The 26700-nt window shown below is 57.8% G+C and overlaps 1 protein-coding gene and 1 long non-coding RNA gene across 15 annotated transcripts in view; both read left to right on the plus strand.

Moving 5' to 3' along the window:
• IQSEC1 (IQ motif and Sec7 domain ArfGEF 1) overlaps positions 1–26700 on the plus strand; it is a 291864-nt gene that overhangs the window by 212984 nt on the left and 52180 nt on the right. For 2 of the 14 annotated variants that reach the window (XM_079122230.1, XM_079122236.1), the window contains exon 1: positions 21195–21524. The exons of the other annotated variants lie outside the window; for them this stretch is intronic. In XM_079122230.1, the coding sequence (XP_078978356.1) occupies positions 21460–21524 (65 nt within the window). In that variant the 5' untranslated portion in view covers positions 21195–21459. Of the gene's footprint in view, positions 1–21194; positions 21525–26700 lie in introns of those variants that run through there. 14 annotated transcript variants of the gene reach the window in all.
• LOC306650248 lies at positions 12138–13206 on the plus strand. The gene is made up of 2 exons (XR_013760833.1): positions 12138–13032; positions 13073–13206. It is a non-coding gene; the product is annotated as an uncharacterized lncRNA (long non-coding RNA).

Consider the following 26700-nt stretch of genomic DNA (forward strand, 5'->3'; position numbering starts at 1 on the left):
CCGGATCGGAAACTGGCCCTGCCCCTGACCTCCCCTGTGACCTCAGGCAGCCCCTCTCTTGCTGCCACGTGGGGACGGGACCGTTCTTAGTCCTGGGCAGGGCGGGGGATCCTGGTCGCTGCAGTAGGTTTAGGGGACCCGACTTGGGGGCCAGAGCTGTCACAGAATGTCTGGACCCAGTTCCGTGTGGAGCAGGAAACCCCATCCCACCTGTCTCCAGAGGAGGACAGGACCCTCCCAGACCAGAGGTCTAGAGTGTCAGGGACCTTCCGCCCTGACCAGAGTGGGCTGCCCCCTGCCAGTCCTGGAAAACCCCTGTCATCTTCCTGCCAGGTGGTTGTCACTGTAAGTGGCCAGGCTGTCCACCTCCCAGCTGATCTGTTCCTGGAGCAAACAGAGCAGAAAGATGACAGTGGGTGTCCCCTCCCTCCCCTTGGTCCTGGCCAAGCCAGAGGCTCCCAAGGACAGAGGTCGGGGCTCTGCCTGGTCGGCTCTGAGCATGCTCCACGGTTTGGCGAGGTGAAGGTCTGGTCTGGGTCTGGAGCAGACCTGGTGAGCTCCTCCTCCACTGTGTGGTCACTCTCCACAAACAGGGGGCCTGGGCAGCCCCCTTCGAGGGACTCTGATGAGGGGACACAGCAGTGGACTTCTGATCAACTTCCCCTGCCCCAGCCCTGTCCCCAGCTCCTCACCCCTGCTGGCAGGCGGCCAGACCTCTGACCCCACGCACTTCAGAGCCCAGCAGCCACCTGCAGGGAGAGAGGACAGAGAGCCCGGGACCCCCGCGGAAAGACCCGAGGAGGTGGCTCAGTGGCCACATACCCACAGCCCAGCTGTTGAGAATCAGTGCCAGAGAAGCGAGCGTCCTGGAGCCCAGAAACTAGCAGGAGAGACCCGAGAGCATGTCCAAGGTCACCCAGCAGGTGCAGGGTTGGGGGCCTATCCCCAGTTCTGCAGCACCCCCTGAGAAGCGGCACCCCACAGAGGCCCTGAAGCCAGGGCCCAGGCCGGAGACCGGAGCTCCCCTCCGCAGGGGACCCTGGCTCCTGCACAGCTGGCAAACATGAAATAATCTCCTGTCTCATGACTGGACTTGACACTCGTCTCCGAGCTCTTAAAGGGCCCGTGGCAGCCAACCAGGCCGGCCCCACGGCTACTGTCCCCTCGACAACACCTTTGATTTCCATTACGCCCCGTCCCCCTGGTCCAGAGCGGAGTACCAAGGGCCCAGCAGAAGAACCGGGACCCTCGGGGACCTGGGTGCTCCTCCACCCATGATCTAATATCCGACGGGGATGAAGGGACACGGCTTAGCCTCTGAGCCTTCCTAGCCCCCAAGCATGTAGCCAGTTTTTGGTTCTGGCCGTAGGCTGGGGTCTCGAAGCTGGAGCTGGGTCCTCGCTGGTCAGGGAGGGCGAGTTTGACCTCTGGTGGGAAGGTTGACCAGATGTCCGGTCCCTCCGTCCTGATCTCATAATCAGGGCTGGAGTGTGGGGTTGCCTGTTCCCTGCACGAGGCGCTTCTTGCCTGGATGGATGAGGCGGGAGGAAGGGCACCCCGTCCGTGAGGCCCGTGGGACCTGGGGTCCCACAGGCCAGCGCGGCTCAGAGTTGGTGATCATTACTGCTGGGCAGCGTTTCTGGGTACAGCATTCTCTGGGGACCCTGCCTCCCCACGAGAGCACCTGGCTTGTCTTCCTTGGCCCCTGCAGGAAGGAATGTCCCAGCCCTGTCACCTGGCAAACTTCTGTCCATTCTTCATCACCTTCACCCACGTCACTTCTTTTTGGAAGTTTGCTTTCTTTCTTTCTTTCTTTCTTTCTTTCTTTATACCAGGGATTGAGCCCAGGGGTGCTGCATATCCCCAGCCCTTTTTAATTTTTTAAAAAATTTTATTTCTTTCTTTGAATTGTTGGTAGCAGGGATTGAACCCAGGGCTGCTTAATCGTGGAGCCACACCCCCCAGTCCTTTTATATATTTTATTTAGAGACAGGGTCTCGCTGAGTTGCTGAGGCTGGCCTCCACCTTGTGATCCTCCTCCCTCAGCCTCCTCAGCTGCTGGAATGACAGGCGTGCACCACCGCACCCAAAGTTGACTTTGAGTAGCCACGTCTGCCCCTGGGGTCCTGTTCTCACTGAGCAAGAGAGCTGTGTGCAGGGGCCGACTTGAGACCCCTGGCGAGCCGCCGGCCTTCCAGAACCTCCACCCTCCGGGCTACCGAGGCAAAGGGAAGAGCGGTCAGCACGCAGCCTGTTGGAAGAACCACGTGTCCGATTTCCCGACCCACCCAGGCTGCCGCTGAATCCCAGCCGCACGTTTCTTAAACACCTACTGAGCCCGACCCGGACGCAGGGGCCCTCACATATATCATCCCGCTTCACCTGCCAAACCCAATCTCATCCATTAGCTCGCAGAACGGTTCTGGAAGGTTCACACTAAAGCCACAGCGCCAGCCTCGCTGGCCAGCAGGAACCATGGAGAACGTGGCCTCCACTCACCTGCCACGGTGGATGGTCCCTTCAGCTGCTGGACGGCTCTGCAGCCCCAGCGCCCTGTCACTGTGCGCCCAGACCCCGGGGGGGCGCTACTCCAGGAGGGGCGCTTACCGTCAAGTGCACCCAGGGTCCAGCTGACGCGCACAGATCCCGGGAGCTCAGCGCGGGTGAGGCTGGCCCCCTCTGTAGATGGAGACCCACTGTCCCTTCCTTTCACCATCCCGCCCCACGCCCAACTCCTGGAGAGTGGGATGGTGGCCCAGGCGCCACCCGGTCACTTGTGCCAGCGACCCATCTAAGTTTAGGTGGTGCTTGGCGGAACTTGAATCCAAACAAGAAAAAGAGCGTGTCCCCTCTCACTGCAGATGGGCGGGTGACAGGATTCCGGTACAGGGGGACTCTCCATGCCCTTCGAGTGCCAGGACCCCAGGGCCGATGCTTTCTTCAGCGGTTTGCATGTTTTTACAGCCTCTGAGGCCGCGGTGGAACGCCAGGGGACCGGTCGGTAGAAACGCTAAGCGCAGGGTGTTTGCACAGAGCTGAGCGCCGCAGGCCGTGGGGAACATTCCAGGCCGTCGCTCACCCCATGTGGAGCTGGGCCGGGCTTGGGGCCTATCCAGGGGCGCAGGGTTAGGTCTGAAAGGGACCAGGAAGGAAGTGAGCACCCCGTGGGAAATCCACGCTCAGCAACCGGGATCCCTGTCTGTCACATGAACTTGAACCTGGGACGTCCGAAGGTCAAAGAGCCGGAATCCAGAGAACTGTGGACAAGCCCCTTCCCCTCAAGAGCTGCAGCTTCCACGGCCTCATCACCGAGGACCCAGCATCTTCCCAAACGCCCACAGCTGGCGGGAGGGTGGGACAGAGCTTCTAGTGAAAGCCAGCCATAAAGGTCTGGGGAGGAGGAGAGAGGGCAGCCGGCCCCACCCCCACCGGCCCAGGGACACAGAGGAAGGGCCTCTCTAGAGGCGGCTGGACTGGGTTCAAATGCTGTTGCTCAACCTCCCAACTTTGTGCAGAGCATTAGACAAGTCACTAGACCCCCCTGAGCCTCAGTCTTCTCCTCTTTAAAATGGGGTCATGAGCTGGGCACAGTGGCACACGCAGGTCATCCCAGCAGCTTGGGAGGCTGAGGCAGGAGGATCTCAAGTTGGAGGCCAGCCTCGGCAACTAAGCGAGGCCCTAAGCAACTTGGCGAGGTCCTGTCTCTAAATAAAATACAAAATAGGGCTGGGGAGGTGGCCCAAGACAGAAAAAAATGGAGTCACGATGGTACAGACCCACTAAGGCCATTAGAAGAGAATTCTGGGGCTAAGGTCGCAGCTCAGTGGTAGAGGGCTTGCCCAGCACGCGCGAGGCCCTGGGTTCCATCTTCAGCACTATGTTAAAAATAAAAATAAAGGTGTTGTGTCCACCAACAACTCAAACAAGATTTTTTTTTTTTTTTTTAAAGAAAATAATCTGGAGCAGGATATCAGGATCATCCAGATGTTTGTTCCTTTCCTCCTTTGGGGGCTGATAGAAGCCACCAAGGATCTCTAGGACCTCAAAGTCCAAATAGAAACGTCAGCTCCATTCATTCGCTCATTCAGGAAACAATTATGGAGTCTGTCTCTCACGTCCTGGCTTCTGGGTCCAGTCCTGGGGTTACCACTGGAGCAACACGGACCCCAAACCTGACCTTCCCAGAGATTTTATTCATGACAAGAGACCCACATAAATAAACAACTAAAGAAAAGAATTTCAGGGAGTGATAAGTGCTACAAAGAGCGAATCTGCTTCCGTGGGTGTTAAATGTGATTTGCCATGAAAGACCCCTTCCAAAAGACAAGAGCCCCCCGGTCTGGGCTCCACAGGACCTAGATTCTAGTCCTGGTCCTGCCGACCTCGATTGTGCTGTGCATCCTGAGGTCAGTTCCTGCCTGTCTCTGATCCTCAGTCCTTACCTGTGTAAGGAGGGATCAGGATGAACTCTGCCAGCTCAGAGAGAACTTGGCCTGATGGCTCTGGAGTCACAGCTTGGGATCTGTGCCTCCAGTTGGAAAGGTTGTGAGCCTCTAACCTGTCACACAGAAAACTGAAAAGACATATACGGACAGCTGGCAGGAAACGCAGAACATACCCCCGACGCGGCAACTGCCAGAGGCTAAGGCGTTTCGGGGAGGTGCGCCTGGCTGCAGCCCCGAGATCCTCGCCATTCTCATTCTGGGATGACCGTGTCCTTGGTCAGCCTGCGGTTCCACCTGTGGAATGATTCTTTACAATATGACCTTGTTTTTCTTATTTTCGAGCTGCCTATAAATAGACTCAGGCTGTCCAGGCATGTCTGACTCTGGCTCTTTGGCTCAAGATGGTGGCTGCAAGATTCACCTGTGCTGAGTTGCTCTCCTTTCTCCTTTTAGGCTTTGTTTTTTGGAACCCAGGGGTGCCTAACCCCTAAGCCACATCCCCAGCCCCTTTTCTATCTTATTTAGAGACAGGGTCTCACTGAGTGGCTCAGGGCCTCGCTAAGTGGCTGAGGCTGGCCTCCACCTTGCGATCCTCCTGCCTCAGCCTCCCGAGCTGCTGGGATGACAGGCGGGTGCTACCTCACCCAGCTAAGGGAATGATGTTAACATGGTTTTCAGAAAGGAAAAAAGAGGGGCTGGGGAGATAGCTCAGTTGGTAAAGTGCTTGCCTTGCAAGCACAAGGCGCTGGGTTCGGTCCCTGGTACCGCCCCCCCCCCCCCAAAGGAAAAAAGAACTTTTTGCTCCTGGAAATACAGTAGGCTAATTACTGAAATCCTGTAGGAATTCATAATTTGGGGGTAGATGATAATAAACAAAACAGTAGGGGTCAGTAGGGACTGATCCAGGACTTGATTAAATTGTCCTTTTTAATATATATACATACTTGTGGGGGTTTTTGGTACCGGGGATTGAACCCAGGGGTGCTTAACCACTGAGCTACACCCCCAGTCCTTTTTATATTTTATTTAGAGACAGGGTCTCGCTGAGTTGCTTAGGGCCTCCCTAAGTGGCTGAGGCTGACCCCCAACTTGCAATCCTCCTGCCTCGGCCTCCCGAATGGCTGGGCCTACATCCAGGCGCCACTGAGCCCAGCTCCTTCCTGAACAAATCACATCCCATTGTAGCCACAGGCCACAGTGTCACGCTGCAGTCTCCTGTGGTGGGCATGGGTTGTTTTCCGTTTGGAACGAGTGTCCCTGGACACGTGGCATGAGCTTCTCTAGGGCATCGACCTCCGGGTTCAATATGTATACGTTCCACTTCACAAAGCACTGGCTGGTCACGTCCTCCCGCCTCCCAGTCCACACAGTCTTGGTCATTTTGTGCTCGCTGGTGGGTGGGGGATGGTCTCCTTAGGGTTGGAGTTTGCGTTTTTCTGCTGCGGAAGAGGTTGGGCGTGCGCGCACGTGCGTTTAAGGGCCATTCAGATCTCCCCTTTGATAAAGTGCCTGTTCAAGTCCTTTGCCTCCATCAGGCTGTCTTTTTACTTTCTGATTTATTGGGTGTTGCAGATTCATTTGTCAGTTGTAGGAAATGTCCTCTCTCTGTGTGTGTGGCTCTTTCTCTCTTCTCTCTCTGTGTCTCTCTGGCTTCCCTTTTCCACTTTGATGGGGTCTTGGGATAGACCTCATAATTTCAGAGTTCTTCAAGTAATTGAATCTGCCTTCCGCTTTCTTAGTAATAATGTGGGTGTTTGAAGAAATTCATTCCTAACCAGGCGCAGTGCGACACACCTGGAATCCCAGCGGCTGGGGAGGCTGAGGCAGGAGGATCGCAAGGTGGAGGCCAGCCTCAGTCACTTAGCGAGGCCCTCAGCAACTCAGTGAGACTCTGTCTCTAAGTAAAATATAAACAGGGCTGGATTCAGTCCCTGGTAAAGAAAAAGAAAGGCACGGCGCCCTGCAGTCCTGCAGGTCTCCTGCACCCACCTTTCCCAGGAAGACTTTAATCCCCCTGGAGTTGATTTTCGTATGTGGTGTGAGACGGGGGCCCATTTTCTCTGGTCTCTTTCTCTCTCTCTCATGCACGCACCCCCTATCAGCCAGGTGGCCCCGCGCCGTTCGGTGACAGGCGGGCCCTTTCCCGCCCTGGCGTCCAGGCTGAGGCCCGAGGCCCTGCGGAGCCGGCGGGCAGGGCGGGCGGCCTCCCCGCCCCCAGCGCACCAGCTGCCGCTCCTGCCAAACAGGTCCGTGGGGCTGCGGCCGTCACGTGTCCGCCTGGCGCTGACTCGGCCCGGTGGATTAAGCAGGGCTCAGGGTTTATGACCCGCGACCAGCCACTGGCCAGACCGGGGAGGGCCGGGGCCACCCCTCCCCACCGGCAGCGAGTGCGCTCCAGAGCGCGCGGCAAGGGACCTCCGCCGGGAGCGCGGGGCCAAGGTAAGGGAGGGGCAGAGGGTCCCCGGCGCAGCGGTCAGGACCCGGGTCTGGAAGATGCAGAGGCTCCGCCTGCCCGGGTCTGCGGGGGGCAGCTGGGAGCAGGGCGGCGCCCCAGAGGGCCCCGGCGCCCCGGGAGCGCACGCATGCGCACAGGCGCCCTGCCCACCCGGCCCCCCGGGGACTCTGCGTCGTCTTTGGTGTCCAGCGCCGGCCCGTGGTGGCGTGGGGTGGCCGTTGTGTGCCTCTCGTCTGTCCCCCGGACTGACAGCCTCTCCCACCCTCCGCAGTGGCCAGTGCCTGGTCTGGTAGGATTCACCGCCCCCCAAATCCCCGCGCCAGGCTCAGGTCTGGAATCCGGAACCCGAATGGCCCAGTACCAAGACCTTCCGTGGGCCAGGCTCCTCCGCGTGGGTCCTCTGTCCTTCTGCCTGGCAACGTAGGAAGAGCCACCCATTTCACAGAAGAAGAAACCGAGGGTCAGAGAGGGCCTGTGGCTTGCTCAAGTTACAACCAGGGTGGGCCTGCACCCGCCAGCTGCCCCCCACCCCCGGAAGTCACAGGCTCTGTTCCCGTCCCTGAGGGACTCCCGGGGTTGTGACAAGACGCATTCCTCTGGAGCTGGGCTGCGGCTGCCTGGGGCTCCAGAATATGCAAAACCCATGGGAAGAAAGTCAGCACAAGGGGCAAGAGCCAGCGCCTCGGGGCCGGCCTGCTGTCACCTTGCCCCTGTCCCTGTCTGTGCTGTGCAAAATGGGACTAGCAGGCCCCTCCTCCCCAGGTCGCGGGGAGGCTGGAAGGAAGTGAGGGGAGATCTCCGCCGCGGCCCCGCGAGCGCTTAGCAAATGGTAGCTTTTGTTTTTAGGGGGAAGATGGATCTCTGAGGTCCCTTTTCTTCCTGGGCCTTTTAGTTATGTGTTGATGTCCATGCATTTCATATGTGTTGAGGAAGCCCAGGCCTGTGGTAAAAGTGTTAAGGACTGTAAAAGAGAATGCAGTGAAGACTACAGATGTCCCTTCTCAGTCCCCAGAGCAAACGTGGAAAGCTTTTGGGGAGGGGACATCCAATCAGAAATAGGCTACTTATCTACTCTTTTTTTTTTTTTTTTTTTTTGGTACCTGGGATTGACCCCAGGGGCGCTTAACCCCTGAGCCACCTCCCCAGCCCTTTTTATGTTTTATTTAGAGACAGGGTCTCGCTGAGTTGCTAAGGGCCTCACTAAGTGGCTGAGGCTGGCCTCCAACTCATGATCCTCCTGCCTCAGCCTCCCAGGTGACAGGTGTGGGCCACTGCATCGGCTACCTGTATACATTTCTCATCCCCCCACCCCGGATGTGTTTTCACGGAAGCCCCCTGGGTACTCGCTGTGCCCCTGGGCCGTGGCTTCCTTCTGTCCCAGGCATCCGCCCACTCTGAGCCGGGGAACCCAAGTCTCCACCCCCCTCCAGAAAGCACACATATTTGTGGATGCTGGCACCAGATTTTCCTCGTCAGCAGGACCCAGGGGCAGGCTGCAGCCTGGCACCGGACAAACAGGAGGGACTGTTGAACAGCAAAGAACAGTCCCTCTGTGCCCAAGGCTCAAGTTGGAGACCAGCTCCCCCACCAGCGGCCCCCAGCAGATCTGGGTCTGGAGGGGGGCGGAGCCTGCAGACCTGGCTCAGGACCAGCCTGGCTGCGTGACTCTGAGCCAGCGTTGGCCTTCTTTGGGCTCCTGACTCAGGCTGGGAGGCCAGGCCCTGTGGCCACCTCTGTGACAGTGCAGAGGGTCCGTCCGCGTGAGGACCCCAGCAGATGACACCCCACCCCACCCACCTGGGCTAATCACCTGTGATGTTGGGATGGGGTTTTGTTTGCCTTAAAAATTAAACTCCTTTCAAAGCTTCAGGACTCTGAAGCCGTTGACGGTAGTGCTAACGCTGGCCTCGTGACTCCGGGGCCTCCAAGTGCCTTATCTCTGTCCATGTCAAAATCTTCCAGAGGACTGGGAGGGAGGCCAGGAATTTCTTTATTTCTTCTCAGCATCTGGGAAAGGAAGGCAGCAGATGGTCACAGTTCCCTGCGTGCATGACTCTGAGGCCTCACCAGAAGGACTCCCAGCCCCTTCAAAGGAAAAACAGGATCCATTGTTGCCTGGGGAGTGTGCCAGGGACCAAGAGCTGGTGCTCCCAGTGTACAGATGTTCAGGTTGTACACTGCGCAAGAGCAGTTGGCAGAGAGAGAACTGCACCAGAAGAGGGCGCCTTTCACAAATTCCCACATAGGGGCCCAGCATGTCCATGACGGAATCAGCCTGGAGTGCGCTTCCAAAGCACAGCTGCCCCGACACGGTCTCCGCGGACTTCCTGGGCTTGATCTTCCAGAATCTCTCCCCAGGAACTCCACTAGGTATCCCAGCAGAGAAGGAATCCCAACTACCCTCACCCTTTTGAGTCTCTTGGGGCCTCTTAAATCAGAGACCCTACATGGGACATCCCATGTAGGGAACCGGACCCTGCGCTCAGCTTTGTCTGGCTGTCCACCCTGATCAGGACATCTCCGTGCAGATGCAGACCCTCCATTTTAGAATCTGTTCCTGTCCCCCAGAACTCAAGCTTAAGGGATGCTTATCTAGCCGGGTACCATGGCGCACGCCCGCATCCCCGAGGGTTGGGAGGCTGAGGCAGGAGGATACAGAGTTGGAGGCCAGCCTCAGCCACTTAGTGAGGCCCTAAGCAACTCAGGGAGACCCTGTGTCTAAATAAAATAGAAAAAGGGCTGAGGACGTGGCTCAGTGGGTAAGCACCCCTGGGTTCAGTCCCTGGGACCAAAAAACTCCGAATGCTGCATTTGTGACAGCATGCTGATTTAGGGACAGAGGCTCACATGAGCTGGACATAATTCATTTCATGAGCAAATATTTGTCAAGCACCTGGTAATGGCGGGCACAGAGCTGGGGCTGGGGACGGTGGTAAATCTGCCAGCGTTATCCTCATTCCAGACAAGTTCCCGAACATTCTCAGGGAGGTGCAGAAGCAGCTGCCCTGTGGGACCGTGAGGAGGTGGGCAGGTGAGGCCGGGCCGCTGGCCTGCCCCAGTGCCTGGGCCTCCCCGCCCCGCCCGCCGCTCCGTTTCCAGGCCGGGCAGGCCAGGCTGCAGTTCTCCGGCAGGGCGACAGGTGGCGCCAGACCCCAGCCGTGGTGGGTGGGCCGAGGCCGCCGGGCGCCGGCAGCGGGGGCGGGGTTGGGGCGGCCCCTCACCCGCACCCCAAGCCGGGGGCCCAGGTCGCAGTTGTCACCAGCCTGTCTTTCATCCCCTCTGAGAGCTGCTTGGCCAGCTGTGCCCTGAGCTTTTTAAGCCGATCTAAATTTGCCACCAGCCTGACCTGGGGACAGCTGGGTGGAACCAGCCTTTGCACGGGATGGGGACTTGGGGCGCTGGAGCTGGAGCATCCAGGCTCTGCGGGCCGTGACAGTGTGAGGCCGGTTGTCACACCCGCCGCCACAGATGGGGCAGCCTGCAAAGGAGCTCATGTGCGTCAGGTCGGGGCTCCTTATCCCCACCCCGCCAAGCGGGAAGCAGCGGCTGCCACCCCTGGGTGGAGTTGGCGACCATGCCAGGGGCCGCGCTGAAGCCTGAGAATCAGGAGGAACTTTATTATTATTATTATTATTATTATTATTATTAGGTACTGGGGATTGAACCCAGGGGTGCTCAACCACTGAGCCACCTCCCCAGCCCTTTTTCTATTTTATTTAGAGACAGGATCTCACTGAGTTGCTTAGGGCCTCGCTTAGTGACTGAGGCTGGCCTCCACCTTGCGATCCTCCTGCCTCAGCCTCCCGAGCTACTGGGATTTAGAGGCGTGTGCCACCGCTCCTGGCTGATTATTATTTTTTAAGAGCTTTATAGTCACACATAGGAGTTGGGTTCCCCTGACAAAGTCATACAAGCACGGAATGGGTTTCAGTTCACAAACACCCTCTCTCCCCTCCCCGGCCGGTTTCCTTCCTCTCCTCTGCTAGACTTCCTTTTGCTCATCTGTTTGTTCATATGTGATTGGTTCTTGACCGACACACAAAGGTGAAGTCCCCTGTGGCGTATTTACACAGGCAGGCAATGTGACTTTAAGAATCCATTCTTCATGGCCTGCCCCACCCTTGCCTCCACCCTGCCCCTCCATCTCCTTCATTATTGATCTTCCTTTACTTTTATAATATCCTGTCCGTCCTGTCTCCTTCTCTGCATTTACACTGGCTTCTGCATATGGGAGAAAATATTGGACCTTTCAATTTCTTTCTTTTTTGGGGGGGTACCAGGGATTGAACCCAGGGATGCTCCACCACTGAGCCACACCCCCAGCCCTTTTTATAGTTTACTTAGACACAGGGTCTCGCTGAGTTGCTTTGGGCCTCACTAAGTAGCTGAGGCTGGCCTCCACCTTGCGATCCTCCTGCCTCAGCCTCCCGAGCCTGTGGGATGAGCGTGGGCCCCCGCTCTGGGCTCAACCTTTGAGTTTCCCAGTCTGGCTTCTGCTTAGCCTGGTATCCTCCATTTGCATCCATTGGCCAGCAAGTGTCGTGATCATGCTTTTCTTTACGGCTGACTAGAACTCACTGTGTACATACAGCACAGTTTCCTCCACTGCCAGCACCAGGGTTGATCCCATAGTTTGGCCATCAGGAGCTGCCCAGTGCCATCTCTGGCCAGCTGAGAACATCTGGGCTGAGCCTCAGTGTCCCAGACACCTGGTACGTGGTGGTCCCTGTCAGGCGCCGGGGGCTGGACTGGAGTGGACAGGACAAGACATCCACTTATTTCTGCGTGTGGGGCCCAGAGCAGGCTCCTCCACCCGCTTCCTAGAAAAGGAGTAAGTGCCCCCGGGGTGCTTGGGCTTGATTGAGGCTAAGACCTTTATTTTTTCCCTTGAGGACAATTTTTCTTAAAGCGTGCTCCAGGGAATTGTCAGTTGAAAGCATTCTAACAACAATGAGAAGCTGTTTTGCCCTCGTTCTCTCACCGGCGTGTGGTGGGATTTCTTACAGGCTGTACCGTAGGTTGGTTCCTGCAACGCTGCTGTGTGCTCTTGTGCTAAAAAGAGATCTTGCTTTTAATTTTTCCATTCCGTAAATATCAATAGGTAAAACCCCCATAAACAATTGTGGGGTCCTCAGTAGAGACTGTGAGAACGAAATGTCCGAGAGCCACTGGTCTGTATTTAAAAAAAAAAAAAAAAAGCCAGGCATTAAGGTGCCCACCTATCATCCTAGCACCTTGGGAGGCTGAGGCAGGAGGATCGCAAGTTAGAGGCCAGCCTCAGCCGCTTAGAGAGGCCCTAAGCAACTCGTAGTGGGCAGGATATACTGGGGGGCCTCGGTTATCCCCCAGGCCGTCATGGCTCCATGCCTCTCCCAGGAAGCAGGGTCCTCTCCCCTCTCAATGGCTCCTCAGAGGTCCGAATACCCCGAGGACGAGGAGGGACCCTTGCAGGACAGAAGAGCGCCGGCAGGGAGGGGCGCCCGGCCCGCCTGGCCTGGAGGCGCATGCGCGTGTGCGAGGCGCACCCCCCTCACCCGGGTGATAATTAGCTGTCGTGTCGAACAAATTGTTGTGTGTTCGTAATTATCAACCGCGTTCCTAACACTCCAGGGGGTTCCGAACCTCGGTATCTTGGCTATTAACACATGGATAACAGTCATTTATGGAAATTACTAGAGAGACCCAAATTGGCAGTGGATTGTGTAGCACCAGGGTTGCTGGGTGGGGGTCGACTCCAGGGGTCCCAGTGGCCCCTGGGCTCCCAGGAGGAGCGAGTCTGTGTCCCAGGATCAGGGTCTCTCAGCTGCCAAAAGGCCACTTGGCTTTGGCTCCCCGTGGCCTCCATCTTTACCAGACTGGATTCCAGATCTGCGGGGACTAACAGGGTGGCTTTGAGCAGGTCATTTAATGGCTCTGTGCCTCAGTTTCCTTAGGGACGGAGTGACAGGGTTCACCTCGAGGGATGCTGGGAGCACAGCGGGGCTCCCCGAGGTCTGAGCAACTCGGTGCAGGAGGCTCAGGGTGGAACAGTGGTCACCAGTAAGAGAGAACAGGCCGTGTCACCTGGGAGCCCTCGGCCTCCCTGGAAGTCCTCACAGCCTCCATCTGCGCATGATCGGGATCTTTCTTCTGGTGCAAACCATATTCCCAGATCCAGTCGCTCACCAAGCAGGGTTTCTGGAAGCATGAGTGACAGACCTCAGTTAGGACAGGAGACGCTCCCAGGTGACCCTCCAGGACACAAAGCACATCACGTGGACCCCGGAAACTCACTCCGCTCCCAAGGCTGTCTTGGCCCTTTGCATGGAGACAAAAGTACCACTCAGGTCTGCCAAATCTTTACTGTCCCTCCGTCACTCTGAAAGGACTTGATTACATTTATTTATCATGTAGGAAATAGTACCGTCGCATGCTTCAGCTGCTCAAGATATAAAAGAAGGTCGGGCGTGGTGGCACATACCTGTCATCCCAGTGGCTCAGGAGGCTGAGGCAGGAGGATCGCAGATTGGAGGCCAGCCTCAGCAACTTAGTGAGGCCCTGAGCAACTCAGCGAGACCCTGTCTCTAAATAAACTATAAAAAGAGCTGAGGATGTGGCTCAGGGGTTAAGTACCCCTGGGTTCAATCCCTGGTGCCAAAAAAAAAAAAAAGATATAAAAAGGTAGTCAGTGACCACTGAGTGTCCCCACCCTGTGCTGTTCAGAGCCACAGTAGGGAGGTACTTTATAGCAGTGTGCACGGCGTGTGCGATCTTTTTCTTTTTTTCCATCTTGTGTCCAGAGGTCTGGGCCCAGAGCCCGGGGCCTTGCGCAGGCCGGGCGGGCACTCTGCCCTGAGCCAGGCCCCAGCCTCCCCTCGTTTCCACCCCAGCTTACCGTTTGATTTAGCAATTATCTTTCAAACTTCAGTCCGCATCACGACAGAAAAAGCAGCCTTCTCTTTGATTCGGGGCCTGATGTCATAAGGACACTCTTCACTTGCTAATCTCCGCTTTACACAAGGCAGATCAGGTCTCCCGCGCAGGCCTTCCGCCGATAACAGGATCGAAGCAGGTGTGTATACCAGCGTTTGGGGTTTGTTGATTTCTTTTCCCGGGGCGAATACAATTTGTGCCGAGTGAGCGTGTTCTTTCGTTTATGGAGTAGATGTCCAGTGTGCGTGCCATAAGGGAAAGCGTTGCCGGGCTCCAGGGTGCGTGTGTGCAGGCTCGGGAGGTTGAGGCCAGAGGATCGCAGAGTCGAGGCCAGCCTCAGCAACTTAGGGAGGCCCTGAGCAACTCTGGGAGACCCGGTCTGTAAATAAAAAAGAAAAAGGGCTGGGGATGGGGCTCAGGGGTTGAGCACCCCTGGGTTCCATCCCTGGTTCTTAAAAAATAAAAATTAAAAAAGTGTTAGGTGACTAGGTCCAGGTCCTCTGTGGGCATTGGGAGCGCTCACCTGGGGGGCGCTCGGGCGCTGTGCTGGCCCCCGCTGCCCCCTCGCCCGCAGGATGAGGCTCCTGTTCCATCCCCGGCCTGGCCCCCCAACACACCCACCCTACACTCGAGACTCCACGTGGGTGCAGAACTAGCTCTGTTTCCCGAGCTTGACTCGTGCCGTGCGACACCTGGAGAGCCTCTGTCCCTGGGCCACCCGGTCAACACGCCAGGAGGGCTTGCTGGCCGCCCCACCGACTCACAGCCTTCGCTCTCTGCCAGGGTCTCCTCTCTGCCGTGCAGATCAGCCACGTTAGCACAGTGCAGAGATTTCACGCTCTGGCAAGCCTCTGAGTCACCCATCGGCTGAGAAGCCACATTTCTTATGATTCCCAGCGGAGACTGCCGCATCCATGGCCGCTGCAGTGCCCACTTTGAGAAGCTCCAATGTCATTTGAAGAACCCAGACTCCAGTCTCCTGGGTTCCTTTCCTGGCTCCATCGCTTATGCTGTGTGTCTCAAGGGGAAATGACTTACCCTCTCTGGGCTTCCGGGCCTCTGTGACCAGACTGGAAAACCAACTCTGCTTCGTGGAACTGCCGTCGGGTTTGCGTGGACTCTGTGGGAAAGGAGCTGGCAGCCCCGCAGGGACAGGGCCCACAGCTGCAGGCCGGGGACCCTCATCTGCCTGACACATGTAGGTGGGAACAGATGTGGAGCCACCGTGAGAGCGTCTGGGAACACGCACAGGCTCAGATCCAGATCCGGGCAAGGAGAGAATCGGGGATCACGTGCCTCTGCTTTCTCCACGCGGAGAGTCGGCCCACCCTGGTTGAAGCCTTCCTCCCACCAGGACCAAAGGTGCTGTTTAAATCGATAGCATATAAATAGATTGCAGAGGGGGACATTTAATCCACTTGAAAGTACCGGTGTCTTAGGAGAACTTAGTGGCCTCCATTTGCGAAAGAGGCCCTCCCCGCACTTGTTAGAAATGAATTCGCCTGGCCATTAAAGTAGAGGCGCACCGGGGCCTGGGCTCGGACCCCTCTGGTAGCCGTCCTGGGGTGTGAAGTCACTATTTAAGAGTAAGCAAGCTGGGTGTGGAGGCACACGCCTGTCATCCCAGACTCGGGAGGCTGAGGCAGGAGGATCAAAGCCAGCCTCAGCAAAAGCGAGGCCCTGAGCAACTCAGCAAGACCCTGTCTCTACATAAAATCTAAAAAGGGCTGGGGATGGGGCTCAGTGGTCGGGGGCCCCTGGGTTCAATCCCCGGTACCAAAAAAAAAAGTGAGCAAGCAGATTCTTGAAGAGTTGCTTTCGTGCGAATCAGCCCTGCTGTGCATCCAGAACCAGCGTCCTCCAGGTGGGACGCTCTTAGGAGGGCCAACCCGTGCGTGCAATGGTCTCTATTTTTTTCTCGATTCCCGTGACTTCCGTACTCCATTTTCCATGCTGATGGAATCTTGACTTACGCTTTTTCTTTTCTTTTTATTTTGGGGAGGAGTACTGGGGACTGAAGCCAGGGGCGCTTAACCACCGAGCCACATCCCCAGCCCTTTTTATTTTTTATTTACAGACAGGGTCTCCCGAGTTAAGGGCCTCACTAAGTTGCTGAGGCTGGCCTCTACCTTGCCATCCTCCTGCCTCAGCCTCCGGAGCTGCTGGGGTGACTGGCGCACACCCCTGTGCCTGGCGTAACTCGTGTTTTGGTCCTTTGTTTAAAGACCACGGGAAAGCAGCCTCCTGGTGGAGCTGGGGAATGGAAGTCAGATGACTAGTCCCGGTTACCCAGCATGCCTTGGGGGACTGCTCCTTCTTCTCTGCTTTGGCTTCCTCATCTGGACGTGGCTGTGCCCCACCAGGTCCTGGCCACCCCTCTGGCTCTAACAGTCCAGGATGGGTGTCTGGAACCACGACAGTGTACAGGACAGTGGCGCAGCCAGACCTTCTTTCCCTCTTGGGTCATTGGGAGGGAGAGTCGTTGACCTTGCGCTAGACTGAGGTGCCCACATTCTAGGTGAGAGGTTCTCATTTTGCCTGGGGATGGGGGCACTAGCGGAGGCTTTAACAAAAAGTGGGGGCATTTGAGCCGGGTTTTGAAGATTGAGTAGGAGTTTGCCAAGCAGTCGAAGAGAGCAGGCATCCCAGGAAGTGGGGACAGGTACATTCTGGGAGTGGCTGTATTGTAGGGATGGCGGGTGCGAGGGAGGCGGGAAAGAGTCAGGGCTGGATCATGACAGAGCTCAGGCCTGCCTTGGTCAATGCCCCATAGCAAAGTCAGGGGCAGCTGATAGTTCAGGGCAAATGACCCCACATGACCTCAGGGTGATCCCAAACCATGTTCTCCCAAGTTCATTCCATTTACTTTGTTTAGATTAGGAAAGTTCCTAATTTGCAAGTCCTTTATGTGAAAAAAAATCGTTGAATATTTTTTGTTTTGTTTTCTTGGGTACTGGAGATTGAAACCCAGGTGCGCTTACCCACTGAGCCACATCCCAGCCCTTTTTTAATATTTTATGTAGAGACAGGGTCTCGCTGAGTTGCTGAGGGCCTTGCTAGGTGGCTGAGGCTGGCCTCCAACTTGCCATCCTCCTGCTTCAGCCTCCCGGGCCACTGGGATGACAGGCGTGCGCCACTGCACCAGGCAAATGGTTAAAATTTTGAAAATAAGTTGGCACCTGTTGAGGACAGTTTTATTTATCTGAAAACACGTGTCTTCTGTGGGATTGGTTGACTTTTCTAGTTTCTTGACTGCATCCAACAGGCGTGCAACTAAGTCCCGTTGCCGTGCGGATTAGAAGAGTGCTCTTGAAACTCTCGGCCCACTGGATTGCCCGGGTCCCCAGCTGTGCCCACTGGATTGCCCGGGTCCCCAGCTGTGCCCACTGTATTGCCCGGGTCCCCAGCTGTGCCCACTGGATTGCCCGGGTCCCCAGCTGTGCCCACTGGATTGCCCGGGTCCCCAGCTGTGCCCACTGGATTGCCCGGGTCCCCAGCTGTGCCCACTGGATTGCCCGGCAGAGCTTCCTTCTCGAGCCGGCGTTCTGGCTGTGACACAGGATGTTCACATCAGTGCGACGAATAGAAACACACCGGTGATTGACGGTGGCGGAGAGGGACTTGTGCTGGGCTTTACCGCAGAGCGAATTGATTTTTTTTGGCTGTCAGCAAGACACCTGCTCAAAATCCGCCAACCCTGGCTGGCGCGAGAGGCGGCTCAGGTACCATCTAGCAGTTCAGGTCTTTGTGGACTAACTCTGGTGGACTTTAAGACTCTCCTGGAAGATGCTAGAAGTCCTCAGGTCTTCTGGATTGTGATGTTGTTTATTGAATGTTTTAGTTCACTGACTTTTTAGAAATTTTTTGGCACCAGGGTTGGAACCCAGGGGTGCTTCACCACTGAGCCACCTCCCCAGCCCTTTTTATGTTTTATTTAGAGACAGGGTCTTGCTGAGTTGCTCAGGGCCTTGCTAAGTGGCTGAGGCTGGCCTCCCACTTGTGATCCTCCTGCCTCAGCCTCCCGAGCTGCTGGGATAACAGGCATGCAGCACCGCGCCTGGCTAGTTCACTGACTTTTGAAAGTTCAGTGACTTTTTCAGAAGTCATAGGATTAGTTCCCAATAACGAATCGTCCCCTCTTGTGGTCCTTGTATGCAAAAACCATCCGGCCCCGCGCTATCGGTTTCATCCCCAGCATCCTCCGTGACGTTTGGATTCTGCTCTTGCACGTTCTGTGGGGCTCTGGGGGTCTGTCTGCCTGGACGGGGGTGGTTTCCCAGGGTGACTGCAGCCAACCTGTGACCCCCTCAAATGGGGCTCCATTTACTTCAGACGAGACACAAGCTCTTCCTGAGAGGGGCTGGATAGGCACATGGAGACTGGCGGCTTCCCTGTCGCAGCTCTTCGACTCTGAGCGTGTCTCCGTTTCAATAAAACTTTATTTAAAACGCAAAAGCTGGCAGCAGGCGAGATTGGCTCTCGGGGCAGACCTTCCAGAGTAGCCAGCTGCTGAGTCCCCTTGTGTGACGAGCCCCAGATCAGGCACAGAGGATGCCAGAGGGAAGGACGCCCACCCAGCCCTGCCTGGCAGCGACAATACTGCTCCTTGGTGTCATGAAAGGACAGTAGGGGACTGACCTGAGGAGCATTTCTGACTGACAGCAGGCGCCAGGGTGGGGTGGCTTTGTAGGAGAAGTGACAGTAAAAGCTGAACCTCAAAGTCTCGGTCGTAGGGCGTCTAGGGAATTGAAAGAAGCTGAACCTTGAGATGCCTGGTGTTAAGCAAGGAGTGTCGTTCACAGAGGGAACTTGAATGGAGGTGACGGTTGGGGACATGGCCCAGGACCAGCCATCGTGGGAAGGTAACAGGTTGTCAGAAACCAGGGAGGCAGGGACAAAGGTGGCCTGTGGCAGCAGGGATGGGCCAAAGCAAGCACCTAAGGACTGAAACCCGGGATCGTTGGAACTGAAGCTTTCTCTGACTTCTTGCTTCCTGCAAGCCCATACACGAACTCCTACTCAGCCTTCAAGACCCAACCCCAAAAGCCCCCTCATCATGGGAAACTCCCCTGGGACAGACTTCCAGCTTCCTCCTCCGCTGCCATAACACCATATGAGGGGACACTTGTCCAGCAGTGCCTTCTTATCGAGGCCTCAGAAGACAGGGAAAGAGCAAGTGCTAATTAATACTTGCTCAATTAAATTAAGCAGCATGGCGAGTCCGCCAGGGTAGTCGCGGCTCCTGGGCCAGCCGTGCTTTGAGGAAAGCAAGACTCAAAAGGCTAAGCAGATTGCCCAGGCGGTGTCTGTCAGGGTTCTGTGCACTCTGGTGACTTCCACAGAGACCTTGGCCTTCTCTCCTCGCCAGGATTGTCCGCCTGCCAGGCCGTGGATGGAGCAGGAGCAAGAGGCGCATTTTGCAGGAAGCCGATACGACAGAAGGGAAGGGCGTCTGGTGTCCGGGGAGTCCCTTCTTTGGTGTTCCACTTGCTCCGAGGGAGCCTTACCTCCCTCTCTAGATCCCAGATGGAGCCTCGCCACCAAGCCCAGCCCCCAGCCCCGGTGCTGGGGCCCTGGACCCGAAGGAGCACCATGGATTTCTTGGAGAACCTGGATCATGAAGCCAGAGCCGGCGTCTGGAGGCGCCTCAGCTGGGCGAGGGGAGTTCTCTGGACCCCAAGAACCTTCTGCGTGTGAGAACTTTTCTCCCTCTTTCGAATTATGTCGCTTCCCAGGGAGCGTGGGATGGCATTGTGACATGCTCTTGGTGTGACCTTGAGCATCTTTTCATGAACTTACTGGCCATTCGCGCCTCTTCTTTGGAGAAATGTCCGTCTGGATCTTTTGCACATGGAAAACATCAGATCGTTTGCTCCTTTACCCTTGGAATGGAAGAGTCCTTTCCGGAGCGCAGATACTAGGCGCTCATTGGATCTATGATTTGCAAATATTTCCTCCATTCTGTGTCTTTCTTGATTTATTTGGTACCAGGAACTGAATCCAGTGGGGCTTAAGCCCTGAGCCACGTCCCCAGCCCCCTTTTCATTCTGTACAGGCCTCGCTGAGTTGCTTAGGGCCTCTCTAAGTAGCCGAGGCTGGCCTCCAACTTGTGATCCTCCTGCCTCAGCCTCCCGAGCTGCTGAGATGACAGGTGCGCGCCACCACGTCTGGCTTTATTTTTATTGTTAATGTAGCAAAGAAACCACGGAGGCGGAGAGGAGGAGCGTGGCTGTGAGCAGTAAGTGGCCTCAGCCTCTTGCTGGGAACCTGGGTGCTCTTACTGGGTCTAGGGACTCCCTGTCCTTACAGCAGGCTGGGCTGCTTGGCCCCGCTTTCTCCAAATGAAAGATTCCAAAGGGCAAAGAGGAGGCCCCTGCATTAGTAGCTCCTGCGATTTCCTGGCTCCCGCGGATGTGACAGGTACCTGGCCCTCCTGCACACGTGCAGGTGGTGCAGCCCAGGAGAGTTGGGGTTTTGATTGTGCCTGGACCCTCTTTCCGCCACATGTGAGCATTCCATAAATGTGGGTGCTGAGTCTTATGCCTGCCTTCTTGGAGCCCAGGGATAAGTAATAAACCAGGAGACGTACAAATGGAGAATCGCAAGCTAGGAGAGCTTCCAGCAGGGAGAGGAGAAGAGAGTGAGGGAAGGACCCTTAGAGTTAACCCAATGAAGCGGAGCCTCAGTTTCCTCGTCTGTAAAATGGGGCCAAGAGTAATCCCACCTATTTCATAATGTTGCAGGAAGACAGATCTAAACTGCTGATCAGTATGACTTTGACCCTGCCGCGGGGGCCCGCCAAGCGTCTGGGGTGGGTGCTTGCGGACGCGGGGGTGGGGGATGCAGAGCTTGGGCGTGCTTGGGAACAAAAGGGCAGTTTTCCTCCCCAGAGAGTGATCCAGGCTTGGACCCACTCTCTCCTCTGGGGCAGGCGCGTCAGAGCCCCACACCCACATCGTCTGGGAGGCAGCGGGCCGGTTTTTAGAAACTGAGGCCAAAGTCGGGCGCCTGCAGAGCAGCCTCGGGTTGAGTGGCTGGGTGCTCTGTATTCGCGCGGGAGGAAGACGTGGCCACCGGGCGGCCCTGGGGTTGGGGCGGGTGCCTGGACTTCTCCTCCCAGGCCTCTGGTGCTCTGGCCAGGATGCACAACCCAGCCTGGGATTCCCAGGGCTGCGCTCGGCCCCGCCCCCGGGCCGCCCCGCCCTCTGGGCCCCGCCCCTTGACTCCGCGCGCCCCGCCCCTCAGCCCCGCCCGCCCCTTGGCTCCGCGCACCCCTCCCCTCGGCCCCTCCCCTGGCTCCGCGCGCCACGCCCCTCGGCCCCGCCCCGTGGCTCCGCGCGCCACGCCCCCTCGGCTCGGCCCCGCCCCCTCCCGGGCCACATTCCTCCGGCCCGGACTCTCGCTGCGCCAGGCGGGCGGCGGCGGAGGGGCCGGCTCGGCTGGCCTGGGAGTGGACTCCGCGCTCGGAGCGGCAGGAACCGGCAGGCCCTGGGCCCCGGGGACGCGAGTGGTCGCGGGGCAGGCGGTCGGGTCCTCGGGCGGCGGGGTATCGGCCCTGGGCTCCGGCGGCCGGCGGCGGGAGTCGGCGGCGCCGCGCTGGGCCTGGGTCCCGGGCGCCCCGCGCAGTCAGCTCCCGCCGCGGCCGCCATGTGGTGCCTGCACTGCAACTCGGAGAGGACCCAGTCCCTGCTGGAGCTGGAGCTTGACAGCGGGTAAGGGCCCCGCGCCGGCGGAGGCCGAGTGGGCGCGGGAGGAGGGGGTGGCCGCAGCCGCGGGTGGCGAGAGCGTGTGCGGGGTTGGTGGCCGCTGCCCGGCTCGAGTGTGCCAGAAACGGAGGATGCCGGGATGGGCGTGCGAGATGCGTGTGCCCTCTGCACGGGGCGCCTGGTGTGTACAAGGGGAGAGCCGCCCGTCCCGGGGCGTCCCCGTTAGAGCGGGTGTGCAAGGGACCCGGGGCAGTCCCGAGTCTGTGGGGGAGAAAAGAAGAGCCCGGGGTCGGGAGGGCTTGAGCGCGGAATTCCCGCGAGGCCGAGTTTATGGAAGGGGGACCCTGGATGGGAGCTGGTGTGGGTGTCCGGTTAAGGGAGCAAGTGGCGGATGTGACAGAAGTTTGTGGCCAGGGAGGGTGGCGGGTGGGGCTCTGTTTGTGTCTGGTGGCAGCCAGGGTGGCGTCCTGCAGATGTGTTTACTGGAGACCCTGTGCTTGCAACTGGGTTTATGCACCTTGTCAGTGGGACCCTGAGCACGTTCAAGGACCATCCAGGTGTGCCGAGCAGCCGGGGCTTCGATACCTCGCACCTGGCAGGGCCACCTGCCAGGGTGCCGGGTGCCTGAAGTTGGCCTGTGTGCGGCTGCTGGTTTTGACCCAGTACAGGGAGGGGGCTGCTGGCGGGCTGGGGGGTGTTGTTTACGTGTGGGGCGAGGGTGCCTGTTACAGTCAGGATGCAGGCTGGAGTCTCTGGAGGCCAGCCCTGTGTTTGAGGGGCCTGTGGGCGGCCGTCTGGGCATCCTGGGGCTGTGTTTATGGGGAAGGAGAGAGTGTGTGCCGGGAATATTGATTTCCTCTCTCCCCGGCCAGCACAGCTGCCCCCCGAGCGTCTGCGGCCCGGCCCCTCTGAGGAGCAGGGGTGTGAGGGAACTGGTTGGCAAACAGCCGCAGCTTGTGTCAGGTCCCCTCTGGGGGAAGCCCACCTGGAGCCTTTTGATCTTTCAGTTCCAGAATTCTGCGAGCGCGTGCCTGGCAGTCCAGGAAGCGCCTGCATGAGGTCCCCTCTGTCCCCTCCCCACCCCAAGGGCTCTGTGTGGGGCTGTGAAGAGGGGCGGGAGCTCCAGGGACCCAGTGCTCCTTGGATCTGGGGCGGAGGCCAGGCAAGCTGCAGCTGCAGGACCATCTGTCTGGAATCAGTGGCATGGGCTGGGAATGGGGGTCACAGTGTCCCCATCCCACACGTGGCCACCACCCTGCGCAGCTCCTCAGCTGTCATGCCCTGTCTCCTGTGCATTCTTCTTCTGTTACCAGCATCCTCGTGTGGCAGGAGGGCAAACAGTTGGAGCCCTCAGTCTGAAGACTCTGAGGCTTCTGGAGTGCCTACTGTATACTCCTTCTTGCACTGGGCACCGGGGACCCAGCAGGGAAACCCTGAGCCTTTGTTCTCTGGGGCGCGCAGTCTAGGGAGAGTACGGCGACGGCGGCTAAGAAGCCCGTGTCCTGGCTGGACTCCCTCACGCCTCTGATCCGCAAGAGACCAAGGGGCTTTCCACCTCTCCATTAAGACCTCCCCTGGATCTCCATTCCACATGGCATGTCCTAGGGACTCACTTTGTGTGTGTGTGTCCGTCCCACGTCCCTTCTCAGAAGTGCCTCTGGGCACTGCTCTAAGCTCTTCCAGCTGCAGGAATCCTGCTGAGGTCCCTGTGCGTCTCAGCTGCTCCGTGGTGGCAGAGTGCCGACCAGGTGTCCTGGAGACTGAGGACCCCGCTCCGGTTGGGCCCACAGTTTGCCCATTACCTCAGAGCAGGTGGGGCCCATTTGCTCCGGAACATCTGGAACATGGTTGCGAAGGAAGCCCGGGGTGGCTGGAAAGCGTCCTTGAGCCTCGGGACAGTGGCAGCTGACTCAGGTGCTCCTTGTGCTGGGGAGCCCTCCAGAGGCCTGCCGACCCAGAGTCCTCCCAAGGGGCCATCTCCACTCCCCAAAACCACAAGGGGCCCGCCGGGCTCCAGGGACCTCAGGAGGCCCCCAGTCTGTAGCGGGCTGGAGGATGCCTCTCCCGGCAGCGCCCAAGCCGGGTGGCCTCGGCACCCCTTAGCAACGCATGGCTCTGTTTCCCTTGATTTCTGAACGGGCACACCGAGGCAGGGATCGCAGTGACTTGGCCAGGATGTCCCCAGAGATGCTTTCAGTAGGACCCAGATGTTGCTACGGGGCTGCTGGTCTGGAGGGCCCCCGGGATTTCAGCCCTAGGACGTCGGACTCTGAACGAGCTGTGCTAATATTTACCCAGTCTCAGTTCAAAAACACGGTCATGATGGGGCTGCAGTGTCAAATAGCGTGACGCCCGGGAGGATGGGTGTTTCTGGAAGGATTGGCCGGGCCCGTGGGCGCTCAGGCCTGTGCGCAAGCGCGGAGCCGCACCTGGCGAGTGTCTGCTGGGCGCGGGATCGTGGTTTGCAAGGCGGGTCTCTAAATCCGAGGCACTTCGGGGCAGCAGGAAAGAAGGGCTTGGGGTGCACGGGGCTTGTTCCAAATCCGCGTGCCAGCACCTACACCGTCCGAGCCTGTGTCCCCTGCTGTGCTGGGGCGGACGGTGCAGCTGGTCCGCGGGGCTCTGAGCAGGCCGGTGGCCTTGCTGGGTGGCCAGCCCCAGGGCCTCCTGTCTGACGCTGCGTTTGTCCAGGTCAGCATTGTGTCCTTCCCGGCTGCCAGTGACCAGCTGCATTTTCTTCCTCTTTTGTAAATTTCCTTTGGATTTTGATGACGCATGGAATATCCGTCCAGTGAGCCCGAGAGGCCGGGCGACCGTCGGCACAGCCCCAGTGGGCTGGGCCCTGGCTGGAGGCCTGGGGAGAGGTCCCAGCATGGACAAGCGTGTGTCTGGATGGGGCAGAGGCGGCCGGAGGCTGCGGTGAGATTTATCACCGGGCCTCAGAAGCAAATCTGAATGGATTCAGAGGACGGAGGTTCCGGAGAGAGTAACTGGTGTGGCCCCAGAGACCTGGCTGCTCCCAGCGTCTGAGCTGCTGCAAAGAAGAAATGGGTGACTGTACGCTGGAAAATGGGGCGGGGTGCCACCTGGACCCCCCACAAGCCCTGGGCCATGCCTGTGTGCCGATGCCTAGCTAGCGCAGCACCTGGCCGCCCGGCAGACCTGGGGAGTGAGCGCCGGCTGAACACAGGCAGGACCTGCCCAGGCTCCCAGAGCTGCCTCGTTCTCTGGGGAAATGGGTTGGACCCCAAGGCTGCACCCCACCCCTGCATCTTCCTGCGTTCCTCTATTCACATGGCAAATTGTTTTACTGAGCACCTACTTTGTGCCAGGCCCTGGGCTAATTGAGAAACGGTGGCTTATCTTGAAACTGCACAGGCCCGAGGGCTCCACCTCTTCTCAGCTGTGTGGCCTCAGCTCATTTCCTCCCCTGCCTGAGCCTTGGTCGTTCTCATCCGTGAAATGGGGCCAGAGGTCACTCCCGGGATGTGCAGACTGGCTTTCCGGCGCTCGCTCTCCTTGCCCGGACCTGATGGTCTTTTGATGCCTTACTGGTCGGTGGCTGGGGCTGCCCCGCTCCTTCATGGAGAGCGCCCTTCTTTCCATCGTATTTCCTCCATCTGTGGATTCCTGCCATGGTGACAGTCTGATCTGAACTTAAGGCCCCGAGCCGGAACCCTAGCAAAGTCCCCTCCCTGTCTGTAAAGATGGGAAAGCTCTGAGCGAGTGCTTTTTCCTCTTGGTACGAAGGTCAGTGCAGAATAAGGATCCCGAGCGGAGCCGTGGCCGCCGTTCAGCGTGGTCTGTGGGAGTCTGCTGTGCCCAGGGCCACTTACAGGAAGGACTCCGGCTGTCTCTGCGCTTCAGGTGGCGGACGTTGCCCAGGTCACTGGCCACTGAGGCCTGGCCTGGGACCCGCACTGTCTGGCTTCAGAATCTAGGTTCTCTACACTCGGCTCTGCTTCCTGTGCCATGACATCATCACCAGCAAAATATGTCACCCTCGTCAGTGGACCTTGCATCCCTTGCTGTTGTGACGTCCAAAATGTTCCCATCTGTCCCAGCCTGCGGGCTGGCAGGTGACAACTGCCTGGCCCTCCCCGTGTCTTGTCTCCTGCCCCGTGGGTCCCAAGAGCTGCTTGCCCAGACTCTGCAGGGGCATCTGGGAGAGTGTCCTTGGGTCCCCAGTGTGGGTGGCGTTATGCGGGTAGCACCCTCTCAGCCTGGGTGCAGCTCCCACTCTGCAGGGAGCAGGGTCTCGGGGGTGAAAGTCCCTGACTCCCCGAGGGACCAGTGTATCACAATGGGCTTCTGAATGGCAAGGAGGCCCAGGGCTGTGGCCTCTGACGTCACCAGAGGACACATGCGGGCAGGTCCGGGGCTCAGTCCCCTGGGAGGAGAGAAGGATAGTTAAAGAGAAAGGAGGAACATTCAGGAGAGTCCCCAGATGGGAGAGAACAGAAGGACTCCCCCAAAGTCGCCTTTTATCCTGGGTGCGTCAAAGTCTGTCTGCTAATGGAAACATTCTCCCCAAGACCTGTTGTGTATGGTGTTTTTGGTACCAAGGATTGAACCCAGGATGCTTAACCCCTGAGCCCCAGCCCCAGCCCTTTTTTATATTTCACCGAGTCGCTCAGGTCCTCCCTAACTTGTTAAAACTGGCCTCTAACTTACGTTCCTCCTGCCTCAGCCTCCTGAGCTGCTGGGATGACAGGCATGCACCCCCACACCCAACCCAAAACCAGTTTTGAAGTGCAGAAACCAATTGTTGTTTAGTTTTTTATTTCCAGCTAGAAGGCGAGGTGGTAGAAGCATTAAATACATGAACATAAGAAACCTTTAACACAGGACTTTACGGTAGCCTGGTAAGTGCTGGATAAATGTTAGCTATTGTCATTATTTATTGATTTTATTTTAAATGATGGTTACTAAGCTTTGAAGGGTCACCCCTCCCTTGAGAGGAGGCCTGGCCAGAGTGGGTCATGATTGGTGGTTGGTCTTCGCTCTCTCTGACCCCCTGGCCTCAGTTTCCACACCCAAGAAAGGGGTGAACTTCGTAGCCCTGGTGGTCATTTGCAGAAGGAGGCTATTCAGCCTGGTGGTCAGGGGGACAAAGTCTGTGGCCAGCCCTGCTCCTCAGTGCCTCTGTGATCTTGGGCCTGTTTCTCCAGGGGTAATGTGA

This window comes from Sciurus vulgaris (genome assembly GCF_902686455.1).
Source record: "Sciurus vulgaris genome assembly, chromosome: 19".
In the NCBI taxonomy this organism is placed as follows: domain Eukaryota; kingdom Metazoa; phylum Chordata; class Mammalia; order Rodentia; family Sciuridae; genus Sciurus; species Sciurus vulgaris.